The sequence below is a fragment of the Phyllostomus hastatus genome, unplaced genomic scaffold (assembly GCF_019186645.2).
Source record: "Phyllostomus hastatus isolate PE091 unplaced genomic scaffold, TTU_PhHast_1.1 phas_scaffold_78, whole genome shotgun sequence".
Classification (NCBI taxonomy): Eukaryota; Metazoa; Chordata; class Mammalia; order Chiroptera; family Phyllostomidae; genus Phyllostomus; species Phyllostomus hastatus.
In genome coordinates, this window is record NW_025334041.1 from 92717146 (window position 1) to 92741037 (window position 23892).

The 23892-nt window shown below is 37.6% G+C and overlaps 1 protein-coding gene across 8 annotated transcripts in view; it reads right to left on the bottom strand.

Annotated features, from left to right (window-relative positions):
* EHBP1 (EH domain binding protein 1) overlaps positions 1-23892 on the bottom strand; it is a 364981-nt gene that overhangs the window by 338273 nt on the left and 2816 nt on the right. For 6 of the 8 annotated variants that reach the window (XM_045827367.1, XM_045827366.1, XM_045827364.1 and 3 more), the window contains exons 1-2: positions 17330-17518; positions 16055-16449 (exon numbers count right to left, since the gene is read on the bottom strand). In XM_045827367.1, the coding sequence (XP_045683323.1) occupies positions 16055-16158 (104 nt within the window). In that variant the 5' untranslated portion in view covers positions 16159-16449; positions 17330-17518. Of the gene's footprint in view, positions 1-16054; positions 16450-17329; positions 17519-17620; positions 17689-23892 lie in introns of those variants that run through there. The other 2 variants (XM_045827362.1, XM_045827361.1) reach the window with 2 other exon arrangements.

Consider the following 23892-nt stretch of genomic DNA (forward strand, 5'->3'; position numbering starts at 1 on the left):
CTTGAAGAAATGTCAACAGAAACTTCCAAAACTGAAATGGAACTAGAAAAAAGAATAAAAAAGAACAGAATACCCAAGAAGTGAGGGACAATTATAAAAGGTGTAACATACACATAAATGAGAATACCAAAAGGGAAAGAAAAAGAAACAGAAGAAATAGTTGAAGCAGTAGTGATTCAGAACTTTCCATAATTAATGACAGACATCAAGCCTTAGGTCTGCCAATTAAATCTTGTCTACAATGAACCAACTTAATGGCCAAAATGTATAAAGAACGTATAAAACTCAACAAAAAGATGAACAATCCAATTAATAAGTGGGCAAATTACCTGAATAGACACTTCTCGAAAGAGGTCATACAGATGGCCAACAGATGCTCAATGTCACTAATCATCAGAGAAATGAAAATTAAAACAATGAGATATTACCTCACACATGTCAGAATAGCTCTATCAATGTAACAACAAATAGCAAGTATTGATGAGAAAGTGGAGAAAAGGGAACCTTCATGCACTGTTGGTGGAATATACGCTGAAGCAGCCACTATGAAAAACAGTATGACAGTTTCTTTCAAAATTAAAAACGGCCCTGGCTGGTGTGGCTCAGTGAACTGAGTGCCAGACTGTGAACTGAAGGATCATCAATTCAATTCCCAGTCAGGGTACATGCCTGGGTTGCAGGCCAGGTCCCCAGTAGGGCGTACTGTAGTGGCAACCATACATTGATGTTTCTCTCCTCTTTCCCCCTCCCTTCCACTCTCTAAAAATAAATAAATAAAAACTTTTAAAAAAAGACTAAAAATGGAACTGCCTTATGGCCCAAGAATTCTACTTCTGCATGTGTGTATGTGTATACATATCTGAAGAAACCCAAAACACTTATTCAAAAGAATATATGTGCCCTACGTTCACTGCAGTGTTATTTACAATAGCCAAGCTATGGAAGTAACCCAAGTACCCATCAATACACAAGTGGATAAAATAGCTGTGGTACATAACTGAAATGAAATATTACTCAGCCATAAAAAAAGGAAAGCTTACCATCTGTGGCAGCATGGATGGACCTAGAGGATATTATTCTAAGTCAGAGAAAGACAAATACCATATGATGTCATTTACATGTGGAATATAAAGAACATTACAAACAAACAAACAAAATAGAAACAAATTCATAGACACAGAGAACAAACTGATAGTTGCCAGAGGGTAGGAGGGATTGGGGACTGGGTATAAGAGATGAAGAGACTGAGAAGTATAGATTGGTACTTATAAAAAAGTCATGGTATGTAAAGTACAGCATAGGACATAGGTCAGTAATATTTTAATAACTACACAGGGGGACAGTTGGGAACTGAAAATATCAGGTGGAACACTGTACACCTGAAACTAATACAAAATAATATTGAATGTAAGCTGTAATTGAAAAAACTTTTTTATTAAAAAGAAAACTAAGTAAGCAGAGGAAAGAATAAAAATTAGAGCAGAAATCAATGAGATTGAAAATAGGAAATCAGGCAAAACCAAAAGTGGGTTATTTGAAAAGATCAATGAAACAATAAATTTTTAGCCAGGTTAACAAGAAAAATAAAAGAAAACACAGATCACTAATATCAGAAATGAAAGCCATCTCTACTGATTCTGTGGACATTAAAAAGATAATAAAAGAATATTATGAACAATTCTATACACACAAATTTGACAAACGACATGAAATGGACTCATTCCTTGAAAGACACAATCTACCTAACCCCATACAATGAGAAATAATAGGAATAGTCCTATATCTATTGAAAAAATTGAGTTAATAATCAATAGCCTTCTAAAACAGGGAATACTGGGCCCAAATAAGTTCACTTGCAAGTCCCACCAAATATTTAAGAAGAAATAATATTAATCATCTAGACAATTGCTTCCCAAAAACAGACCTGTATCATGAACATAAATGCCAAGTCCTCAAGGAATATTAGTAAATCAAATCCAACAATGCATTTTTTAAAAAAACTATATTCTACAACTGTTGGGAACTGCCCTGCCTGGTTTCAGAAGGTATAACCCCCCATGGCTAAGGCTGAGTGAGTGACCTTCCGACCATAAGCCACTAAAGACACAAAGTTTATCTCCCTGGTAGGGGCATGCCTCTGCCTCTTTTACTTCACCCTTCCTGGCCCCCAATGCTTGATCAGTTAGCCAATGATAGTTAAGATTCCTCAAGGGAGGGACAACCTAAGACAGGCACAATCATGGGGACCCCCCAGGGAAGGACTTGGGGGCTACAGAAAAGGGGTGATGGACCCTCGCCCCTTGACTTTGACACAGCCTGAGTCCTCATTTTGTCTGCAAGAAGTCTCCTAATCTCTTGGCTGCCTTACTTCCCCTGCCTGACTTAAGCCTGAAACAATGCCTTAAGCCTGGAACAATGCTGGTGGTGGGTGCAGTCCTGTGCTAGAAAAGGCAGGTTCTCCAGAGTGATCAGGCCTAAGAAAGAATATGTAAAATCCTGTGAAACCTGCTTTGTTTAGGATGCTCCAAATAAATGATAAGGGTCTAAGCATGAAGTGAGTTTGTTCCCCAAAGTTTTATGGCTCTTCAGCTATTTGACCCTGACTCAAAATAGGCCCTCAGAGTTCTTTGAATGTTATCTACTATTTGATCCTTACTGCCTGATAATGATTAATAAGCTTTATGTATACACCCTGTATTCCTATGCAAATTGATTCCAATAAGAGCCTCTCAAGGCAAGAGTCAGAGTGCTCTCCTCTTGAGAGAGTGGCCAAGACGCTCCGAGGCTTGCTCTCCCGTTGAAAGAGAAGTCGAGCCGTCCCTTTTCCTCCAACAGGACTCGGTAGTCCATGTGAATGTGTTTTGTCTCATCCATAACGCCTCGGACACTGTGGGCCGATGTCCACATCATACAACCAAGTGGAATTTATTCCAGGCATGTAAGTCTGGTTCAACATTAGAATATCAACTGATGTAATCCATATCACATCAACATACTATTAAATAAAATTACATAATCACATCATTAAATACAGGAAAAGCATCTAGCAAATTCCAGCACTCATGATAAAAATTCTTAACCAATTAGGAATAGAGGGGAGCTTCTTCAACTTTGTGAAGACATCTACAAAATATTAATGCTAACACCATTCTTAATAGTGAGACATTAGATGCTTTCCCACTGAGACAGGGAGCAAGGCAAGGATGTCTGCTCTCAGCATTCCTATTCAAATCATACTAGAAATCCTAGTTAATGTAGTTAAGATAAGAAAGGGAAATATAGGTATACAGTTTGGAAAGGAAGAAATCAAACTGTTTTTCTTCACACGTGACATGATAGTTTATGTAGAAAATTCCAAACAATCAACCAAAAAAATCCTGAAACAAATAAGCAGTCATAGCAAAATTGCAGGGTACACAGTTAACACACAAACATCAATTGCTTTATTATATACCAGCAATGAACAACTGAGATTTAAAACACATTAGCACTAAAAAATGGTATATACTTAGGTATAAATTTTACAAAATATATACAAGACTCATATGAAGAGAACCACAAAACTCTTATGAAAACAATAAAAGATCTAGAATGGGTAATGTACCTTGATAAGACTCAACACTGCCAAGATATCAGTTCTTCCTAACTTGATATATATATGCAATCCCAATCAAAATCCAAGCCAGTCATTTGGTACTAACAAACTGATTCTAATATACGTATAGAGAGGCAAAGGACCCCAAACAATGGTGAAGGAGAACAAAGTTAGAAGACTGTCCAGGACTTATTATAAAACAAACAGTAAAGGCAGTGTAGTACTGGTGAACTAACAAAGAGATGAACTGGAATAAAGAGCCTAGAAATGAACCCCCACAAGTGGAATCAACTTATCTTTGGCACAGGAACAAAGGCTATTCAATGAAGAAAGGATGGTTTTTTCAACAAACTGTACTGGAATGAATCTAGACACAGACCTTACTTTACACCTTTCACAACACCAAAAGCATACTCCATTAAAAAAAAAGTTGGTAAGCTGGACTTCATTAAAATTACCACCTATGCTCTGTAAGAGATGCTATTAAGAGAAAAAGCAAGCCACAAACTGGGAGAAAATATTTGCAAAACATGTATCTAGTAGAGGACTGGTATCCTAAATATACAAAGAATCCTTACAACTCAACACTAAGAAAACAACCCAATTTTAAAAATAGGCAACTGATCTGGACACTTCATCAAAGAAAATACACAGACAGCAAATAGGCATATAAAAAGATGCTCAGAGTCATATGTTACCAGGTAACTGCAAATTAAAATGAGATATCACTACACACCTACTAGAATGGTGAAAATTCAAAGCACTGGCAACCTCAAAATCAGGTGAGAATTTGGAGCAAAAGGAACTCTCATTTATTGCTGGTGGAAATACAAAATGATACAGGCATTATGAAGACAGTTTAGCAATTTCTTAGAAAACTAATATGCTTACCATATGATACAGAAATTGTGCTCCTTGATATTTACCCAGATGAGCTGAAAACTTTTGTATTCTACACCAAAACCTATATACAAATGTTTATAGCAGCTTTATTCATAATTACCAAAACTTGGAAGCAATGAAGATGTCCTTCAATACATTAATGGATAAACAAACTGTGGTGTAGCCATACAATGTAGTACTTACTCAGTGCTAGAAAGAAATTAGCTATCAAGTCACAAAAAGATATGGTGGAACTTCCAATGCATATTACTAAGTGAAAGAACCCAATCTAAAATGGTTATATATTGTATAATTCCAAATTTATTACTTCTAGAAAAGGCAAGACTATCGAGAAAATAAAAAGATCAGTGGTTGCAAGGGATTCATAAAAGGGAGAGTGGAATGAACAGGTGGAGTACAGGGAATTTTTAGGACAGTTGAAACTATTCTGTATGATACTATTATGGAATCATGTCATCATATATTTGTTAAAATCAACAGTTGCACAACAAAAAGGGTGAACCCTAATGCAAACTATGGACTTTAGGTAATAATAATTTATTACCTAAATTCTATTAGTGACGATGATCTCTATGAAATGATATGGAAGGATTCCAGGATGTATTGTTAAGGAAAAAGCAAAGTGAAGCTGAGTAACAATACTATCCCCATTCCCCTTTTGTGTAAAAAGGAAGAAATAAGGGTAAAATATACCCAGACTCAACAAATGGTGCCAGAACAACTGGATATTCACATGCAACAAAAAAATTAGGTTGGACCCCTTCCTTATACCATACACAAAAATTAACTCAAAATACCAGTAGTCATATATAACACTAAAGCATAATTAATAAAATTTTAAAAACAGATATTAGACTTAATGAAATTTTAAACTTTTCTGCATCAAAATACATCACCAAGAAAGTGAAAAGACAAGTCACTGAATGAAAATATTTATAAATCACACATATCTGGTAAGTGTCTAATATCTAAAATATATTTTTAAAAGTCTTACAATGCAATGCTAAAAATATAAATAACCCAATTTAAAAATGTGCATAGGATCAGAATACTCATTTCTCAAAAATAAAATACAAATGACCAATAAACACATGAAAAGATTGTGACTAAACATCATCCAGCAATTGGAGAAATGCAAATCAAAACCACCGTGATACACTGTTTTATACCCACTAGGATGGCTAAAATAAAACAGACAATAAGGTATGCTGGTGAGAACGTGAAGAAATTGGAACCCATATACATCGCTAGTGGGAATATAAAATGATGCAGCTAACTCTAGAAAAGGGTTTGGCAGTTCCTCAGAAAGATAAAATTACCACATGACCCAGCAGTTCCACTTCTATGCTATCTTGGCAACTCTTCTGTAAGCCTAAAATAATTTCAATAAAAATTTTTAAAAATAAAAGAACCACATTCTAAAATATTACTTTGTATATTAGAGTACTCTTCAAATTAAAGCTGAACCATTAAACTCGTTTCTAAACCCACTTACTGTAGGAATAAATTTAGTTTCAATTAAGTTACTCTGAGATAGAATGTTACTACATTCTCTTTGCATTTAATGATTTTTGGAAGGGGACACAGAAGATCATTTTTTTTCTTTTTTTAATACATTTTTTAAAGATTTTACTTATTTATTTTTAGAGAGGGAAGGGAGGGAGAAAGAGAGAGAGAGAGAGAAACATCAATGTGTGGTTGCTGAGGGCCGTGGCCTGCAACCCAGGCATGTGCCCTGACTGGGAATCGAACCTGCGTGCTTTGGTTCAAAGCCCATGCTCAATCCACTGAGCTATGCCAGCCAGGAAGAGAGATCATTTTCAACAAAACAAGATTTTGGAAACTTAGCGGGGATGGTTGGAAGAAGACTAGTAAAACAGAATACAGATTTAAAAGATTCAAATTACTATATTAACAGTACCCTATAAACAAGGGGGAATCTGGAGGTTCATTTTTGGAAGGATAACTATGGCACTGACATAGACAAAGGGCCAGAAAGGGATGGGAAAGTGTTAGGGGCTATCACAAAAGCCTACACCAAAGAGTCCCAAACTTTCTGGGTTTTTATAAGACCCATAATATGTCAGTAATTTTTTCACAGGCCAAAAGACATACCTAATCATTTTGTTTATTAAGTAGTCAGGTTCAAACAAATTAAGAAAGATGTATGTCCTAACTTAACACCTGTTTAGTTGGGCACTGCACAACTTCTCAAACCTTAGAATCAGACTGGACACTGCCTTCCTCTTTTTTATTTCCATATGGATTTTCACATAGTACTTGCTTTCTGTCATAGCACCTATTAAAAACTCTGCTTTGTAAAAATACAGTAGCATTGAAAGGAATGTAGCAATCTAATTTTGAAAATGAACCACCCTCAAGTTAGTAGTTTGTGTGGTTTCCAAAAGATGCCGTTGCTCTCTTTCCCTCAAAATGTTTAAGCATCTCTTGGCACATCTTTGACTTCTCTGCAATGCCTTCCTGGCTCCAAAGTACAGTTTGGGAACCATGGGCCTTGGCAAAAGATGACAAAGGATGCCACCAAGGAAGTGGCAATACAAAAACTGGTATAATAATTACGGCACCCTTTAGAGAAAAAAAATCAGTACATCCAGAGATGTTGCCTGGAAGCATAATAACAGTGCAAATATTTGAGAATTTTCAAAACTTTGCTTAAAATATTATTCTATCTTTACTGACCCTCACCCCCAATAGGTCTGGCTTCTATGAAAGACAAAATACTAGTCTTTTTTTTTAATGAATGAATGAATGAAGCTTAAAATGTTTATAATAATTTGTAACCTTTGTATGTGACACACTAAAGTATACTGTTCTCACTTTTAATACACACACACTACAAAACAACTAAACCAATGGAAGAAAATTATATTCAAATTTTTGACTTGATAAATGTGTCTGGAGCACCAACAGAAATTATCATTCAGCAACTACCAAAGCTTTACTTCAGACAGATTCTTGAGAAAGAAGCAAATATGGTAGTTCTAAAACCTTGCTTGATGATCTTAAGCAATAGGGGAATTTCTAAAAGGACAGCTTTGCTACCACCATTCCAGGCCTATCAAAATTAGGGCTTTCTAATGGGCATGGAATTCTCCATATTTGCAAAGTGCCGTGGTGATTCTTAAATCAGTCAGTTTGAGAGGAAATAGCTAAAACAACACTGTCCAATAAAACTTTTTGTGATGATGGAACTGTTCCACATTTGCACTGTCCAATATGGTAGCCCCCTAGCTATATGTGGCTAGTGAGCACTTGAAATGTGGCTAATGTGGCTAATGTGCCTGATGAACTGAATTTTTAATTTAACTTAAATTAATTTAAATTTATATGTAAATTGCTAGATGTGGTTAGTTGTTTCTGAACTGGACAGCACAGAACTTGATTTATGTTACACACCCATCCTTCTAAATAAGTTGTACCCTTGACTTAAATTAGATAATCAGAAAATTAGGTTCCTCAACCATATTCTCTCATACAGGGTCTTTATTAAAATTGCATACCATGGCAACATAAAGTTATCCAGTTTAGCAGTCTCAGTCTTTTGTAGGCAGAGACTTTATCTCAAATGTCACACATTTTTTTCATAACAAAAATCTTCTTTGAATTAATTTCTAAGAAAAGTCTCTGCAATTGAATTTGGATATTTTCTTTAGCCAGAAGGAATATTATGTGAGTCAACAGGCCTCAGGTACGAGTAAACTCAGAATCAAGTCCACTATCCAATGGTAACTCCTCATAAGTGCCTGGTAACATGTATGTACTCTAGCTCCTCTAAGACTATCTCTGTTCTATTTATATCACTAAATTAGTCAACATAGTGTTATTTTAAATTCTGAAGCTGACAAACTCTTTTGGATATAGGAAGAGTACTAATTTTTAAAGTGATAACTTCACTGCATTAAAGTTGATCTTTTTTATTGTTACTGAGGTATTAAGAGTCATGTTTAAATGTTTTTATTTAAAGAATATTTTAAAAATAATACCAGGAAACATTTTAATACATCAAATTTATCAAAGAAGATCTTAAGGCATCTATTACCACAGCAGTCTAAAAATATCACTAGAACAGTGAGAAATAAGACAAACATAGTGACAGCCTATAGTAATTTCACTGCCTCCATTTCACAAACTCGGTACTACTCCTTTTAAAAAATATGCAAAAGCACTCGTACAGAATATGAACATCCCTATTGAGTATTCAGTTCAAAATGCTTGTACAGTTTTGCCTTCAGCACACTGGACTATTTTTATATCATGCAATGAACTACTTCAGTGACTCTTTTGTTGAAATTTTCCACAAAATTAGAAGGAACACATTTGATGCATCAATAGTACATTTTAAGTTCTCTGAGCATCTAATTGTACAACTAATGTGAAACAAAACTAAATTATATGAGTGGAACTTCTTCACATAAACCCTTAACATTTCATTTCAAAAATCAACTTTTAAAATACATAAGCCAAGATCTGATACCAAAATAAGGTAAGGGACTGACACACTATCAAAAGATACAATGTACTCCATAGGTTCATTTTAAAAATCGTGACAGGAAAAAATGTTTTGAAGAAAACCTGCAATAAAACAATATATCCTAAATAGTACGGTCACCATAGTGTATATGCACATGCATACACACATACATGTGTGTACACAAACACACACAGAAATGCTAGCAACTTAATTCTTCTTCATGATTTTCAGAGTACATTTTTGTAGGTTCTCTGTTGAGAACCTAGAATCCTATATAAGGATGCAGGTCCTCAAGAGCTACCTTTACAAGTATTAAGTGCCACTACCACTTTAGTAAAAGCTTTCTTGGAGTGTGGAGCCAGCCTATCCGTGTACTTTGGAAATATTTTCAGGTTGTAATGCACAGATAAATTTTATTTCTTCCATCAATTCAATGCCAGAGCCCTTTGTGCCACATAGGGTCAATGGAACCAAAAACAAATTTCCAAAGTCAAAATATTCAGTCCTCAATTCTACATATGAATCACCCTCTTATTCTGATGAATACTACAAAGTTCCTTGATCAGCCCACTGCTCCAATATGTGACAGGCCAAACCAAGTTGCCATGACAATCCCCTATGATCCTTTACCTTTCCATCTTAATTTCTTATTCCTACTGATCCACAGACCACCTTTTATCTCTCCTGACAGACACTATTATGGTGATCTACACCTTACCCAGACCGTTTATCCTTGATATTTCCCATCAATCCAGCCTATATCTCTACCCTATCTATGTAGCACCACTGACAGCTTCAATGTTCTATTCCTGACCCTGTCAGAAGGAAGCAAAGGGGGAGGGCTTGTGAAACAATGTTTATAAAGTCTAAAGTAGTGTACAGTATGCCCTACACCTTCACATTCTCAGCATTCGCTGACTCACCCAGAGCAATTTCCAGTCCTGCAAGCTCCATTCATAGTAAGTGTCTTATACAGGTGAACCATTTATCTTTTATACCATACTTCCAATGCATCTTTTCTATGTTTAGATACATTAAGATACACAAATACTTACCATTGTGTTATAATTGTCAAGTATTCAGTATAGTAACATGCTGTGCAGGTTTGTAACCTAGGAGCAATAGGGTATACTATCATATAGCCTTGGTGTATGGTGGAGGCTATAACAACTAGGTTTGTGTACATACACTCTATGATGTCCACACGACAACATCACCTAATGATGCATTTCTCAGAAGGTGTTCCCACAGTTAAGTGAGGTGTGACTGTACTAAGTGACTACAGCCTCTTCTCTCCCCTGAGCTCGAGACTCTCATAACTGCTCAATTAAGGCCTCCATCTGGATGTCCCAAACTTTAAGAAAAGCAAAACCAATTCTTGATTTCTCCTTCATGGCAAACCTTGTCCTTCCCAAGTGTTCCCCATCCCTGTAATTATTACATTCATCTGGTTGCTCAGGCTTAACAACTATAGTCACTGTTGATCCATCTCTCACTTTGTATCGTATCTAATCCATTATTGTCCTGTCAACTATACATTCAAAAAAAGTCATTTCCAGTTACACAGGTTTATAATTTGTCAAAACTTATTGAACTGTATGCTTAAAATGGATGTATTTTTTTGTATGTAAATGTGTAAGTTATACCTCAGTAAAGGGTGCTGGTAGCATATGTGTATCACCTACATACATCAGACCACTTCTCACCACCTCCACCACTGCCTCTTTGCTACTTAGACTATTGCAATAGCCTCCTAAATGCTACCCTTGCTACCATTTTTACTGACAACAGTTCACAAAGTATCCAGAATAATCTTCTTAAAATGTAAATCATATTATATCATACCTCTCCTATGGTTTTCTATCACTTAAAATCCAAAAGCCCTTACCAGGTTCTCAAGGCCATACATGATCTAACCCCACCACCACCTACCTCTCAGAGCTCACCTATCATTTTACCCCTTACTCTATTGGTTCCAGACACATTGGTCTTCCACAAACTCCTAAAACACATCAAGCCTATTTCCAATTAATTATTTCTTCTTTTTTTAAAAAAAAAGTATTTCAAATGTAGGTTCTTCATATCAAAGCTGATGTACCTCTATCTCATTCTATTAGATAGTCAACAAAGAAATGCTTGCTTAATCCATGTGAAGAAATGGATCTGAATGAGTAATTATTAATGTAATTTGGACTTCATTAACTCAAGTTAATACTTAACATGCATGTAGCATTCTGATGTCCAACAGGAAAAATAAATTGGGTTCAGTTACAGACAGCCCAGAATATCAGATTGAGGAGTTTATATTTTATCTAACAGGCCAGTATCACAAATTTAAGCACTGAAAAGAGTTACTTTATTTACTTTTCAAGTCCTGAGGTCACAAGGTTTACAAAGGTGTGGAATACCGGAAAAAATGAGGAATTACTTTCAGGGATATATATACACATTTTTGTATCTCTAGAATTTTGAACCATGTGATTGTATTATCTATTTTTAAAGTAACTTAATTAAAGCTTAATTAAGTTTTAGTTATATTAAAACTATATTTAAAAACAAGAATTCTTATGACAAAAAATAAAAAACACATAGTTATGCCTTTTTTAAAAAAATGTATAATATTTTAAATACTATTTGAATACCATAACTAAGACTTAGCTAGAACATAAAAAACATAAATAAAATATGTTCATATATTTAGGTGATACAGACATACACAGAAAACTAAAATACATACTCATACATAATGGTTCTTATATATTAGGGAGGGTTCTATCAGAACTGAATTCTGCAACCTAAATTATCATAACCACAACTTGCCAACTTTCAAGTAGTTTCCTTCAATACCTGAACAGCCATTAAGGGCTCATATAGTGAAGACTTCCCTCAGAAATCTAAAGGCCTGCAGGTGATAAAAGAATAGGATAAGAAATAAACTAAGATACAAGAGAACACAGTCTCTTTTTCTCAAACTCATCTCCAGTGGCCAGGCTCACCACTTGCCAACAACTACGTGAGTTAAATGATACTAATAATTAAATGACTTGGGGACAACAATAAGAGCAGGGGATATAAATTCTTATTAACTCTAAATTTGCCAGAGCCTGTTTATCTGACAATCAAGAAGTAATGAGGAAGAGGACTTCAAAGTACAGGGTCCTTCTCTCAGATGAATAAAAGTCATTCTGGTTTTTGTTCCTGACACAAATTCTAGAACCACTACACCATGAAAGAATCAGAAAGTGGACCCAGTTAAACTAAGGGAACTCACACTGCATCAGCCAGGACAAAAGCAAAATACTATAAATGGCAACAAAGAGAAAGGAGAAATCCCAAACCCTCTCATCTATAGAATCCATCCTTTGATCAAGGAGCAAAATACTGTGAGTTTACTCATGGCCTAGATCTCAAAAGGTGGCCTCCACAAACCCTTATCTTCATCCTGTTACCTGTCTTATCTAAGTTCATACCCTATGGCTCTGACAAAAGAACATGGGAAAAGTTTCCCCTCTCCATAATCACAGAAATAACACATTCTCCCTTGGAAAACATATCCTGATCCCCATTACCCTATTCCATCAACATACTATGCCTTTTCTGAATCCCCTGAGTTTCATCTTCATTCTTTTTAGTTTCAAATTCATGCAGAAGTCAGTGTATTTTAAATATACTTTATCTTGAAGTCATGAAAGGGCATTTGGTAAGGTTCAAAATATCACTTTAAAATACTACTTCTTAAACTTTAATATGCATACTGTGAATTTTATTAAAAAGCAGTTTCTGATTCAGTAAGTCTAGGGCAAGGCCTGGCATGAGAGTTAGCAGTTCAATAGGTCCCAGGTATTGCAAATGTCATGCATCTCAGAAGAGATGTTAAGAGGTTCCAGCCCTAGCTATTGCAGCTCATTGGTTGGAGCATGTCCTGTGGACCAAAGGTTACAGGTTCAATCCCTGGTTGGGCCGCACAGGAGAAGGATCAGCCAATCAATTCTTTTCCCTCCCTCACCACTTCCTCTCTGTCTGAAAGCAATGAAAAAATGTCCTCAGGTGAGGATTCGAAGAAGCAGTAGCAGCAGCAACAGAAGAAGGAGCAACAGCAAGTTCTAAAAGGCAATGACACAGGCCACCTCCAAAAGTACAACCCCAATAGAAGGCTAACTATTCTTTCTTTGTATAGTTTATTCCTTCTCTAATTTATACCAGATGTATTTTCATATCCTCTCAATACTTGAAATTTATCTTCAATGTTATTATTGACGTCTCTTTTCTTTCATTCAACTGGCATCTCTAAATTTCCTTCTTCACCTTTTATTCTTCCATACCCCCGAAAATAGTACCTAAATGTAAAGGTAGCTGATAAAAAGTTTTCTTACTATGTGCCTAAGTCTATTTTTTTCTTATGTCCTTTAAATAGTTTCCAATTCAGCACACATACATCCAACAATTTAAGACTTCTTGCAAAGATCAAAATGAGGAATGGAAAAAAAAGAAATAGAAGAAAGTAAACTACAGGATAAAAGTGCAGAAATTGGGCCTAATCTGTATCTATCACAAGACCCTATGCAAAGTAAGGCAAAAGAAATAAAAGTCATTACAACAAATTTTTATATATTGAAAAGATTTTAAAGCTCTATTTAAGCATCCACTTATAAGTAAAATTCTAGTACATCAACAAATGCTATTCTTTGAGTCTGTCACCTTGTTAGCATTAAACTATACTGCTAAATGAGAGAGGAAAAAAGCAAAATATTTAGAACTAATCTCTGGATATTCTACAACACCCCAATGTTTCTAGTGTTAAGGTCAGATCCTATCATCATAAGCATCTAATTTAATAGGTGTGCCATAATGGCAACCCCTAAAAATGATCAAGTCATCTACTCAGATCTAATCAAGTTAAATTTTCACCTTGAGACACATTAAAAATAACTTAATACTTCTCAAGGAAAAAATCCCGGCACGCTGCAAACTGTAGGGAAGCAACTGATTTTGTGACTGAAGAATCACCTGATGTGTTGTATTTCCCTTAGGAAAAGGGATTTTAATTTAACCACTTTTAAATTGATATCCCCACTATACTGCCAAATTAAGAAATACTGGTAATCTGGATCTTCCTCATGTATTCTCTAGCTTGGTTAGTAGTACACCCAGTCATCCAAACCATAAACTTGGGTGTCAACTTAGACCTTTCCCTCTACCTTAATGCCATCCTTTCCAGACTTTTGACTGAAACGACCACCAAGTCCTACCCATTTTATGTCCTAAGTGTTCCTTGGGTCTAACTGTCTCCATTCCTTCTGCCAATGCCTCAAGTCTAACCCTTTTTCCTCACCTATCTATTGCAACAGCTACCCTAATATCACTGATTCAAGTCACCCTTTCTCTTATGATACTTACATGATACTCACTCTATGATATCATCAAGTGATTTTTCCAAAATGCCAATCTAAGCTCTCTTCCACTCAAAAACTCTGTTATATCCCCAGGTATAACAGCATATACCTTTTCAAGATCTGTGTCATGCCTGCCTCTCAAACACCTTATCCCACCACACTACCCCCATCCAGCACTGTAAGTCAAACTACACTGCTTTAATTTCCAGCATACCCTGGACTATTTTATGACCCCATGTTTTTGTATAGACTGCTGTTTCAGTCTAAAATATCTTTCATTTCTTCTCCCTTGGCTTCCTGGCCAACTACTACGAATTTTTCAAAAGCCAGCTCAGATCCCAGGAAGGCATCCCAAGACCCCACCCCCAACTCTTGAGTAGATATTTCCTCCTCTGCCAACTTAGTAATAATGGCATTTGTTGGGTATTCACAATGTGCCTGACTCTGTTTCAAGCATTTTACATGTACTAACTCATTTAATCTTCAAATAACCCTTCCTATGAAGTAGTACCATTACTACCTTTATGGATATGGAAACTAAACCACAGATAACTAAACAACCTGTCCCCAAGGATACCCAATTGTTAAGTGATGGAGACAGATTAAAATCCTGACACCATATATATTTATATTATTGCACCTATCACAGTGAATTTATTTACATGACTGTCATTACCCTGAACTGTGAGCTCCTGGAGGGTGAGGATTATGTCATATTCAACTGTAAAGCCACAGTAATTAGTTTAAAGTAGGTAACCAGTACATACATTTCTTGAGTTACATATAAATAACATTCCTAACAAGTTCAAGAGAAAAGCACTCAGAAACTAGTTTCCAAATAAATATTCAAATATATGTAAGAGTTCTGGACTAGAGCAAGCTATTTTTTTCATCTAATGTCAAAAAGAAGTTAATACAGACATGAGATTATAGTCCTTGAGCACAATGAAATGGACTTATTTTTGCATTAATACTGCTTAATCACTGCAATAAATCAAAACCCAAAGGACTCTTTGCTTAACTTTTTTTCTCATTAAATAAGAATTCTTCTTGCTTATCATTCAGAGCATTGAAAAAAAAGTCCTAAATTTACTTTGCTCAAGTGGAAAAAAGCAAGTCATAGACCAGCACTACTAATTGCTTCCTTAAGTCTGGCCAAGAAATGTATCCTATTAGGCAATTAAAATAAAACACAGTTGCATAAGCATATATAAAACATAAGAATTTCTAAGGTTATGTGGACTGGCATTCCATTATTAAAATAACAAAAAGTTCTTTATCTTAATGGGAAAAAAATCTAGAAAAAATAACATAGATTATCACTACCCATAGAAAGTCTGTAAGAATACAGATTTTTACATTAAAGCATACGTATATGTTCATAATATTTCAATAGCCATTCTTTGTATCCTTAAAATTATAAAAAGCAAAGTTATTCTAACATTAGTGATGTTCTCTCACAGTTACAGCCCTCCGAGCCATCCTGAAGTACAATAATTAAAACCCAAAGGGACGGTGCCAGCAGCAACAGTACACACCTTACTTGTTAAGAGTAATCTGCACCCCACCCTGCTTCTACACACTTGTACACCACAGAAAGGTAAATCCACTGTCAGAAGAAGCAGAGTTCAGGCCACAGCAGAGCAAACTCTACCCCAAGGCATGTCTTACCATTTCTTGGTACACTCAACCATCAGCTCCTGGTAAGAGGCCACAAACTGGAACTTAGATGCATGTTTTCCTACACGCTGCAGTCTCTTCCAAACTGAAGCCATGATGATTAGTTAATACACACTGGAGTAGTTCTGGGTGAGCAACACAGCAGCTTTAACAAAGCAGAGGGTCCAAAGCAAAAAAGCTTTGCATGTATGTCTGTACTTTTAAAAACTCAACTACAACTTGAAATGATGTTTGGGGTCCATAAGTCTTCTCCCTGTTTCACAGGGTAAATCCCATCTTAGATGAATGGCCCAGTCAAGACCAGTGTGATATACATGACAGGATGGGTGAGTGGAGGTTCCCTCATGGAGACACCTCAGGGGCTATATCATGTGTATTCTGGAGAACTGAAAAGCAAAACAAAGAGAAAAAATATGAGGAGAGAAAGATGACAAGTGACTAACCACCCATGTTAGATAACACTGCAACAGACAACCCAGTTCTCTGCATGTTTTTCAAACAATGAAACAAAACACCAACCTCAAAAGCCAGTAACATCAAGAATACCAGACACCAAGGAAAAAAATGACAATTCACACCGAGGATGTTGGAGCAGCACATCAGGTAATCAGCATCAACAACAACCCACAGACGCAAATGGGGCCCCTACCTCCCCCGTCTAGCATCATAGAAGGGCGAAGAGAGCGGGAAAGTGTAGGGATGCTGTTTAATGTCCATACCCAGTCAGAGGGAGAAGTGGAGTATTTTTAAATAAACTTTGTTTTTCATCGATAATTAACAGCCTCGAGTCCTAGAATGTTTGCTTGGAACAAATTAAGGAGCCGGGGGCAATGCTGTTGTTGAGTCGGAGGAGGAAATGGATGAGGAAAGAGGAGTGGAGGAAAATCTCAAGGCAGAGGGCAACGTCCCGGATCCAGGCCACTTGGGCTCTCCTTCACCTTCGCTGCCAAACAGAGAGAAAAGGAAACTGCTGCCTGGGCGTGAAGCAATGACCAGCAGGGCAAGAGAACCGTGCGGGGTGCAGGGTGCGGTGCCTTCCCTCCCCCATCCTCAGGGAACAGAACGCTGGAGCCTCTTCTACTCACGCACAGAGCCCAGACCCCGGCCCCCCAGCGGAGGCAGGCAGTGGCTCGCCCGCGGTCCCTGTCACCCAGCCGGTGCCAGCAAACCCCAGCCTGGTCCCACAGCCCCAGCCCAGCCACACGTCCACTCCCGCCCCCTCCTCACGCCTCTAATCCCGCTGTCGGGCTGAGAATGGCCCCGTACCCTCCTCAACGCCGCTCCTCCGTCGCCGCCGCCGCAGCAGCAGCAGCCGCCGCCGCTGCCACCGAGTCCTCCATCCCCGCCGGAGCCACATGGAACAGCAGAGCCAGCCGTGGCACTCGAAGGAGCCGGGGGTCTGCAGCCCCTCCGGCAGACGGCGCGCCTCACGCCCGCCCCCTCCCGGACAGAGTCTCCCCGCGGCCGCCCCCCACCCTACAAAACCCTGCCAGAGCCACCGCTCAGCGCCCAGCACCCCCACCCCCCGCCTTCCTCCACCGCCACCATCATCATTACCTCCCCCGCCGCACCTCTCACACTAACCCTACCCAAGGCGACTAAACCTCCGTCCGCCCTGCCGCCATTGGTCGGCCCCCAAGCTTGCCCCGCCCACCTCGGCGGGTGAGCCCTTAAGCATCAGGGGAGCTTCATTGGCTAACCCGAGTGCCCATCACAGGGGCGCCACTCCCAAGCTCTGGAGGTGTTTTCCCTCAGCGGAACGCGGCTCACCAATCTATCCTTACTTTGGGAAAAAAAAAATGGAACCTTCTAAGGACAATCCCGCCCATTCATTCCTCTGATTGGCTTGGAAAGGGAAGGGTTAGGCCGGAGGAGTAAAGAGTGTTTATGGTGAACTGGAAGATGGTTGCTGAAGGTGAATGTCTGTCAACCGCGAGCCGGTACTAGGCGGGGTTTCTGCCTCGAGGGTGTGTGTGGGAGCCGAGAGCTGGGCTGCCTTCGCTGCAGCTCGGGGCAGTGAGGCTGCTGTGGTTCTCTCTCTTCTATTCCCCACCCTAGGTACTGGGAGCTCTCATCCTCCGGCACTAAGCAACTAGGGTGTTTGTGCACACAGCTTTGCTTTCACCCGATTTCCCGTGTCAAACTGAGAAGTAATAACCCTGCCAGCCCCCGCCTGATAGGCAGTCAACTGGTCCTCAACGGGACTTGATGACACAAACTAGACAGAAAGTGTTTAACGATGCAATTTCTTCTTGTTCTGATTCTTCAACAGTTATTTGGATCTTGGTTTCTCATCGATGTGGGTCTTTTTCCCCTGGTAGGAACTGCACATGGATTTAGAAATGGCTGGCATATAAAAAGGGTGGTTATTAGGAAAAGGACAGGATGAAATGACTTAAGAGGAATGCGAGGGCAGGGGTAATTAACCTTGTTAAAAACCGCCAAGGCCCCTTTTGGGAATACGATGAAAGTTGATAGACACTTTCCCAAGGAGGAAAAAATATGCAATCACAAATTTGCTTTCACTTTTAGGTAGCTCACAGGCGTCTGGTGCAGAGAAAGAGGGCAAAAAAAGGTGGGGGGTGGGGGGGGTGGGGAAATCCCAACATTTTAAGAAATAAGTACGGTAAAGTGGGAAAAAGAGGAGAATGGAGAGAAGTAGGAACACACTACAAGCAATCAGCAAATAGTTTGAAAAAAGAGGGAAGCTAACATAAAAAGATAATAAGCAACTATTAAGGGTTATTCTCAATCTTACTAGGGATACAAGAACAAAGCTTGAAAGGTGTTAGAGTCTGGAGAAGGATTCTTTGTGACACTCAACAGAAAGCCAACAATACGTGAGAACTGAATACATGTAGAGATAGTGGGGAAAGGGAAAGGAGAGATTTTGAAGAATCAACAGAGATGGGGAGACAGAGAGAAGGCTTGAATCCAGTATCTACTTCCATTTCAGTAAAGAAGGAGAACTAATGCACATTTTTACAGAAAAGAGCATAGATATCACTTCTTTTGCTAGTCTTAACTTTAAAATATTAAGACAACCATAATAACTATATTGACTCTTACTTCATGTACATCTTAGTAAATACTAAGACACTATAATCTACAACCATTGTGATCTCATGCAGTGAAATATTCTGCAACATTAACAGATTTTAAGTATATCATTTTTAAAAAATGGCTAATTTATAGAAATGGTCAAACTATTTTAATCTAAGTTGCCCTTCAGAAACCCAACATGATGATCAGGAGGGTTTTGTATCCTATTTATTATTGTTCTCGAGAGTTCTCAAATTTTCTCATGTGGTTGGTCACCCTGGTTTCTTCTAATATTATGTTCCTGCCTTGGGGGTAGGGGGGAAAGAAGACTTTATTGTAAAGAAATTATTTTAAAAGCAATCAGTTTTAAATAAGCATCTTTCATTAAAAAATAATAATAATGTGCTGGACCCCCCAAGGAATCTTTCTCTAGTTGTAGGACATTTTAAGAGACCAACAAAGAGTTTCTTAAAAGGCAGCTCTTCTTTTTAAGGGAAGTATTTTTCTTGGATGTAAATTCTTTAATTATTGCTGCAAAGGTAGCTAAGAAGAAACTAAAGAATTAACGCAGACCTTGCGATTGTTCAGCTGCTGAGCTCAAGTTCAGTACATTGGCTCCTGGAGTCTCCACAGAGTGACTATTTCTTCTCATAACTTGTTTTTTAAATAACTGATCTGCTAACTAAATTTATTGAAGAACCTTCAATATAGAATATTTTAATGTCTTTTTGTCCATGTAGCTGATAATTATTGAATACCAAGTGATTATTGATCATATTAAACACTATTAGTAGTACATAAAAGATACAGTCCCTCTTCTCAAAGAGTTTTCAGAAGCAGATGTTGAGCATGCATGCAAAGAAGTAATATGAATTACTTAACTTCTCTGAGTATCAGCTTCCTATTCTGTCAAAGGAATAATCATGCCTATCTTTTTGGGATGTTGAGAAGATGCAAGATATGTATGTAATCTACCTGGCACACAGTAAACAAGCAGTAAATGGTAATTGATAATGTACACTATTGTGCTTGGTAGCAAACTTAAACAGTCAAGAAAAAAGCAAACAGGCTTTCAAACAATATTTAGTTGCTACCAAACATTACTATCTCAAAGAGTAAAAGATCTCAAAAGATACAGCGTTTTTAACACCATTTCTCTCCCATTAACTCAGTGATTATCAACAGTGGAACACTAATAATTTATGTGGACTCAGGATTTCATAATAATTACTAAGAATTTACTTACCTTCAATCCTCATGACTACCTTTCATGTAATATATTAGCTGAGATCTGTTGGCATGCTAGGTGTTACCTTTGTCTTGAGGCCCCCATTCTTCCCACCAACTAGTACATACAACCTATTAATCCTCCCTCTTCCAAAACTGGAATTACCTACTGTGGTTCTGCTCCCTCTTAATCCTGTGTTTACTCAGGTCTTGATTTATCACCTCCTTCTGTCCTAGGTTTAATCTGCATAAAATAGATCTAGGAGTGAAAATTAGTTTAATTGTCCTGTCCATTTGACCCAGGTTATGATCACAAATTTTTATGGATATTTTACTTAACAGAAGCATCAACACTTAAAATAATTTTGATTTTGCCTTTAAATGTTATCAAGCTACAATTAAGATAAAATATAAAGAAATAAGTGAAAAATGCCATCCAAAAACTGTAACTCTTCTCTGCCATGACAATTTTGAAATGATAAAAATTATTTTCATTGAAGCTGCTCTTCTACACACTATTTCAGAAATGCCCAAAATAAGGTTTCTAGTCTATAAAATGCAACCACAGTCTTGAATTATCATTTCTGGTGATAAAATTCTTATCTTTGGGTTTACAGTTTTTGCAGTAAAAACTGTCAAGGTATTATAGCACAGTTTAACTACTAACAGAATTTATCTATGCCTAGTAATAGTAATAAGATTTAATCCCAATATTAATACTGCAGGTTTTGCATTGTTTTCCAGTTTCCAAAGAAGTTATGCTAAACATAATGCTAAGCAATTTTTAACTTCTAATGAAATTATTTCTTTTAAACCCATAGCAATTTACTCCTAATAATCCTACAGCAATCTTTTATTTACTTGAAAAACTCACTGTGGCAGCTAATACTTGGAAGTGTTAATTGACAGTTTTTGCTGTAGTTATTTTTCCAGGTATTTCTTTTCATCCTATGGCCTTTCCACTCTTATAAACCACACCACGACACCCTCAGCATCACACTCACTCTCACCCAGGCTTGTCATTTTTTCAGGAAAGGAGTAAAACAGAATGCAAAAGAAAAAAAACAGAATTTTCCTTGTTTTTTGAGTTTCAAAATCCTATTCCTTTAGCAAGTAATCAAATGGATCTAGATAGAGACCTGCACAGTTCAGTATAATAACCTCTAGCCACATTGACTTTTGAACACTTTAAATGCTCTAAGTATAAAATATATATCAATTTCAAAGACTTAGTATGTAAAAAACAAAGGAATATGTCTTATTAATCATTTATATATTGACTAATTGTTGAAATAATATTTTGGATATATCGGGTTAAATGAAAGGTATAAATAAATTTCACCCGTTTCTCTACTTTTTTTGATGTAGCTACTGGAGAAATTTATTTTATGTTTATTTTTAAAATCATTTTAATTTTTAATTGCACTATTATATTATTTTTACATACATTATATTATTTTCAGGTGTACACTCTAGTGATTAGATATTACATAACTAAGTGATATCACATTCATCTGATCTCATACACAGTTACTAAAATATTATTGACTATATTGCCTATGCTGTACTTTACATCCCCATAGTATTTTATAACAACCAATTTGAATTTCCCAATTTCTTCACCTTTTTTATCCAACCCCCAACCCCAATCCAATCTGAAACCATCAAAATGTTCTCTGTATCTATGAGTCTGTTTTTGTTCTGTTGTTAATTTTTTATTCAATTATTGATAGATATGTATTTATTGCCATTTTATTGTTCATATTTTTATCACTTTTTTTTCTTCTTAAAGAAGACCCTTAAACATTTCATATAAAACTGGTTTGGTGATGATGAACTTCTTTAGCTTTTTCTTGTCTGGGAAGCTCTTTATCTGTCTTTCAATTCTAAAATCAGCTGACAGTCTGATGGGAGCTCCCTTGTAGGGAACTAACCACTTTTCTCTTGCTGCTTTTAAGACCCTCTCTTTATATTTAACCTTTGACATTTTAATTATGAAGTGTCTTGGTGTGGGCCTTTTTGGATTCATCTTGTTTGGGTTTCTCTGTGCTTCCTGGACTTGTATGTCTATTTCCTTCACCAAGTTAGGGAAGTTTTCTGTCTTTGTTTTTTTTCAAATAGGTTTCTAATTTCTTGCTCTTTTTCTTCTCCTTTCAGCACCCCTATCATGTGAATGTTGCCCTACTTGAAGTTGACACAGAGGCTTATTACACTATGCTCATTTTTAAAATTCTTTTTCTTTTTGCTCTCCCAATTGGGTGTTTTTTGCTTCCATATACTCCAAATCAAATATATGTTATTTGATTCTCAGCTCCATCTACTCTACTGTTGAGTCCCTGTAAATCAGTCATTTTAGTTAGTGTATCCTTCATTTCTAACTGGTCCTTTTTTATGTTGAAGCTCTCAGTAAGTTCTTTGGGCATCCTTATAACTAGTGCTTTGAACCCTGAATCTAGTAGATTGCTTGTCTCTACTTGTTTAGTTCTTTTTCTGGAGTTTTATTCTGTTCTTTCATTTGGACATGTTTGTCTCCTCATTTAGGAAGCCTCCCTGTGGTTTTCTTTTTCTATGTATTGGGTACAGCTGCCATGTTTCCCAGGCTTGGTAGAATGGCCTAATATAATAGGGGTCTTGTAGAATCCAGTGGTATAAACTCCCTGATCACCCAACCTAGGTACTTGAGATGCATTCCCCTGTGTGTGCTGTGTGTACCCTCCTCTTGTATTTGAGCCTTGATTGCTCTTGGCATATCAATGAGAGGGATTTATCCCTAGGCTAATCAGCTGCAAAAATTGGCTGTGACCACCAACCACTGATCTCCAACCACCATGAGGGATCAGCTGTGCAGGGGCCCACTCCACAAAGCAGTAGTTACTTCAGTGGGGCTGTGGTGCCTGCTGACTTCACCCCTTGAGTGTGTTGCTTGTGGCAGTGGTTGGGTGGTGATGTTTGATTGTGATCTAAAGCTGTCTACTGGGTGTGCTGGGTCTGGAACCTTCTGAAAGGTGAGTCTGGAGCCTTCTGAAAGGTACAGGCCAAGGTCAGCAGCTGCCTGTGTTCTGCCCAGGGCCACCCAGAATCCACTACAAAGCAATCTGCAGATGGATGCTTATTGTGCTGGGCTTAGAGTTGCCCAGGCAAAGCCAAGCTGTGAGCCAGTGCCAGCTGCTGCTAGTGCCAAGCCTGGGGCCACTTAGGAGAGTTACAGAGCACATTGAGGCCAGATGTTGCTTATTTGAGAGATTTTAAGAAAACCTGAATTAGGAGCCAAGACAGGCCATTCCTATGGAAAAGCCACAGGAAACAGTTTGAGTGGGCCTGAAAGTTGGGTGGGGTCCTCATGGAATCACCAGGGTTGGGGAGAGAACAGTGTGAGCCAAATTGATGGAGACTCATATATGGCTGGCTCTGTGGGAGAAGGGCTCATCAAAGGAACAATGGCCTCTGTCAGCACTTCTGTCTGGGAAAAATCTATGCCCTAGCTCTCACCCTGATGATGAACAATTCAGTTCCTCCCCATATGTCTCTGGTGCCTTTCAAGCTGCTGCTCCAGCACTAGA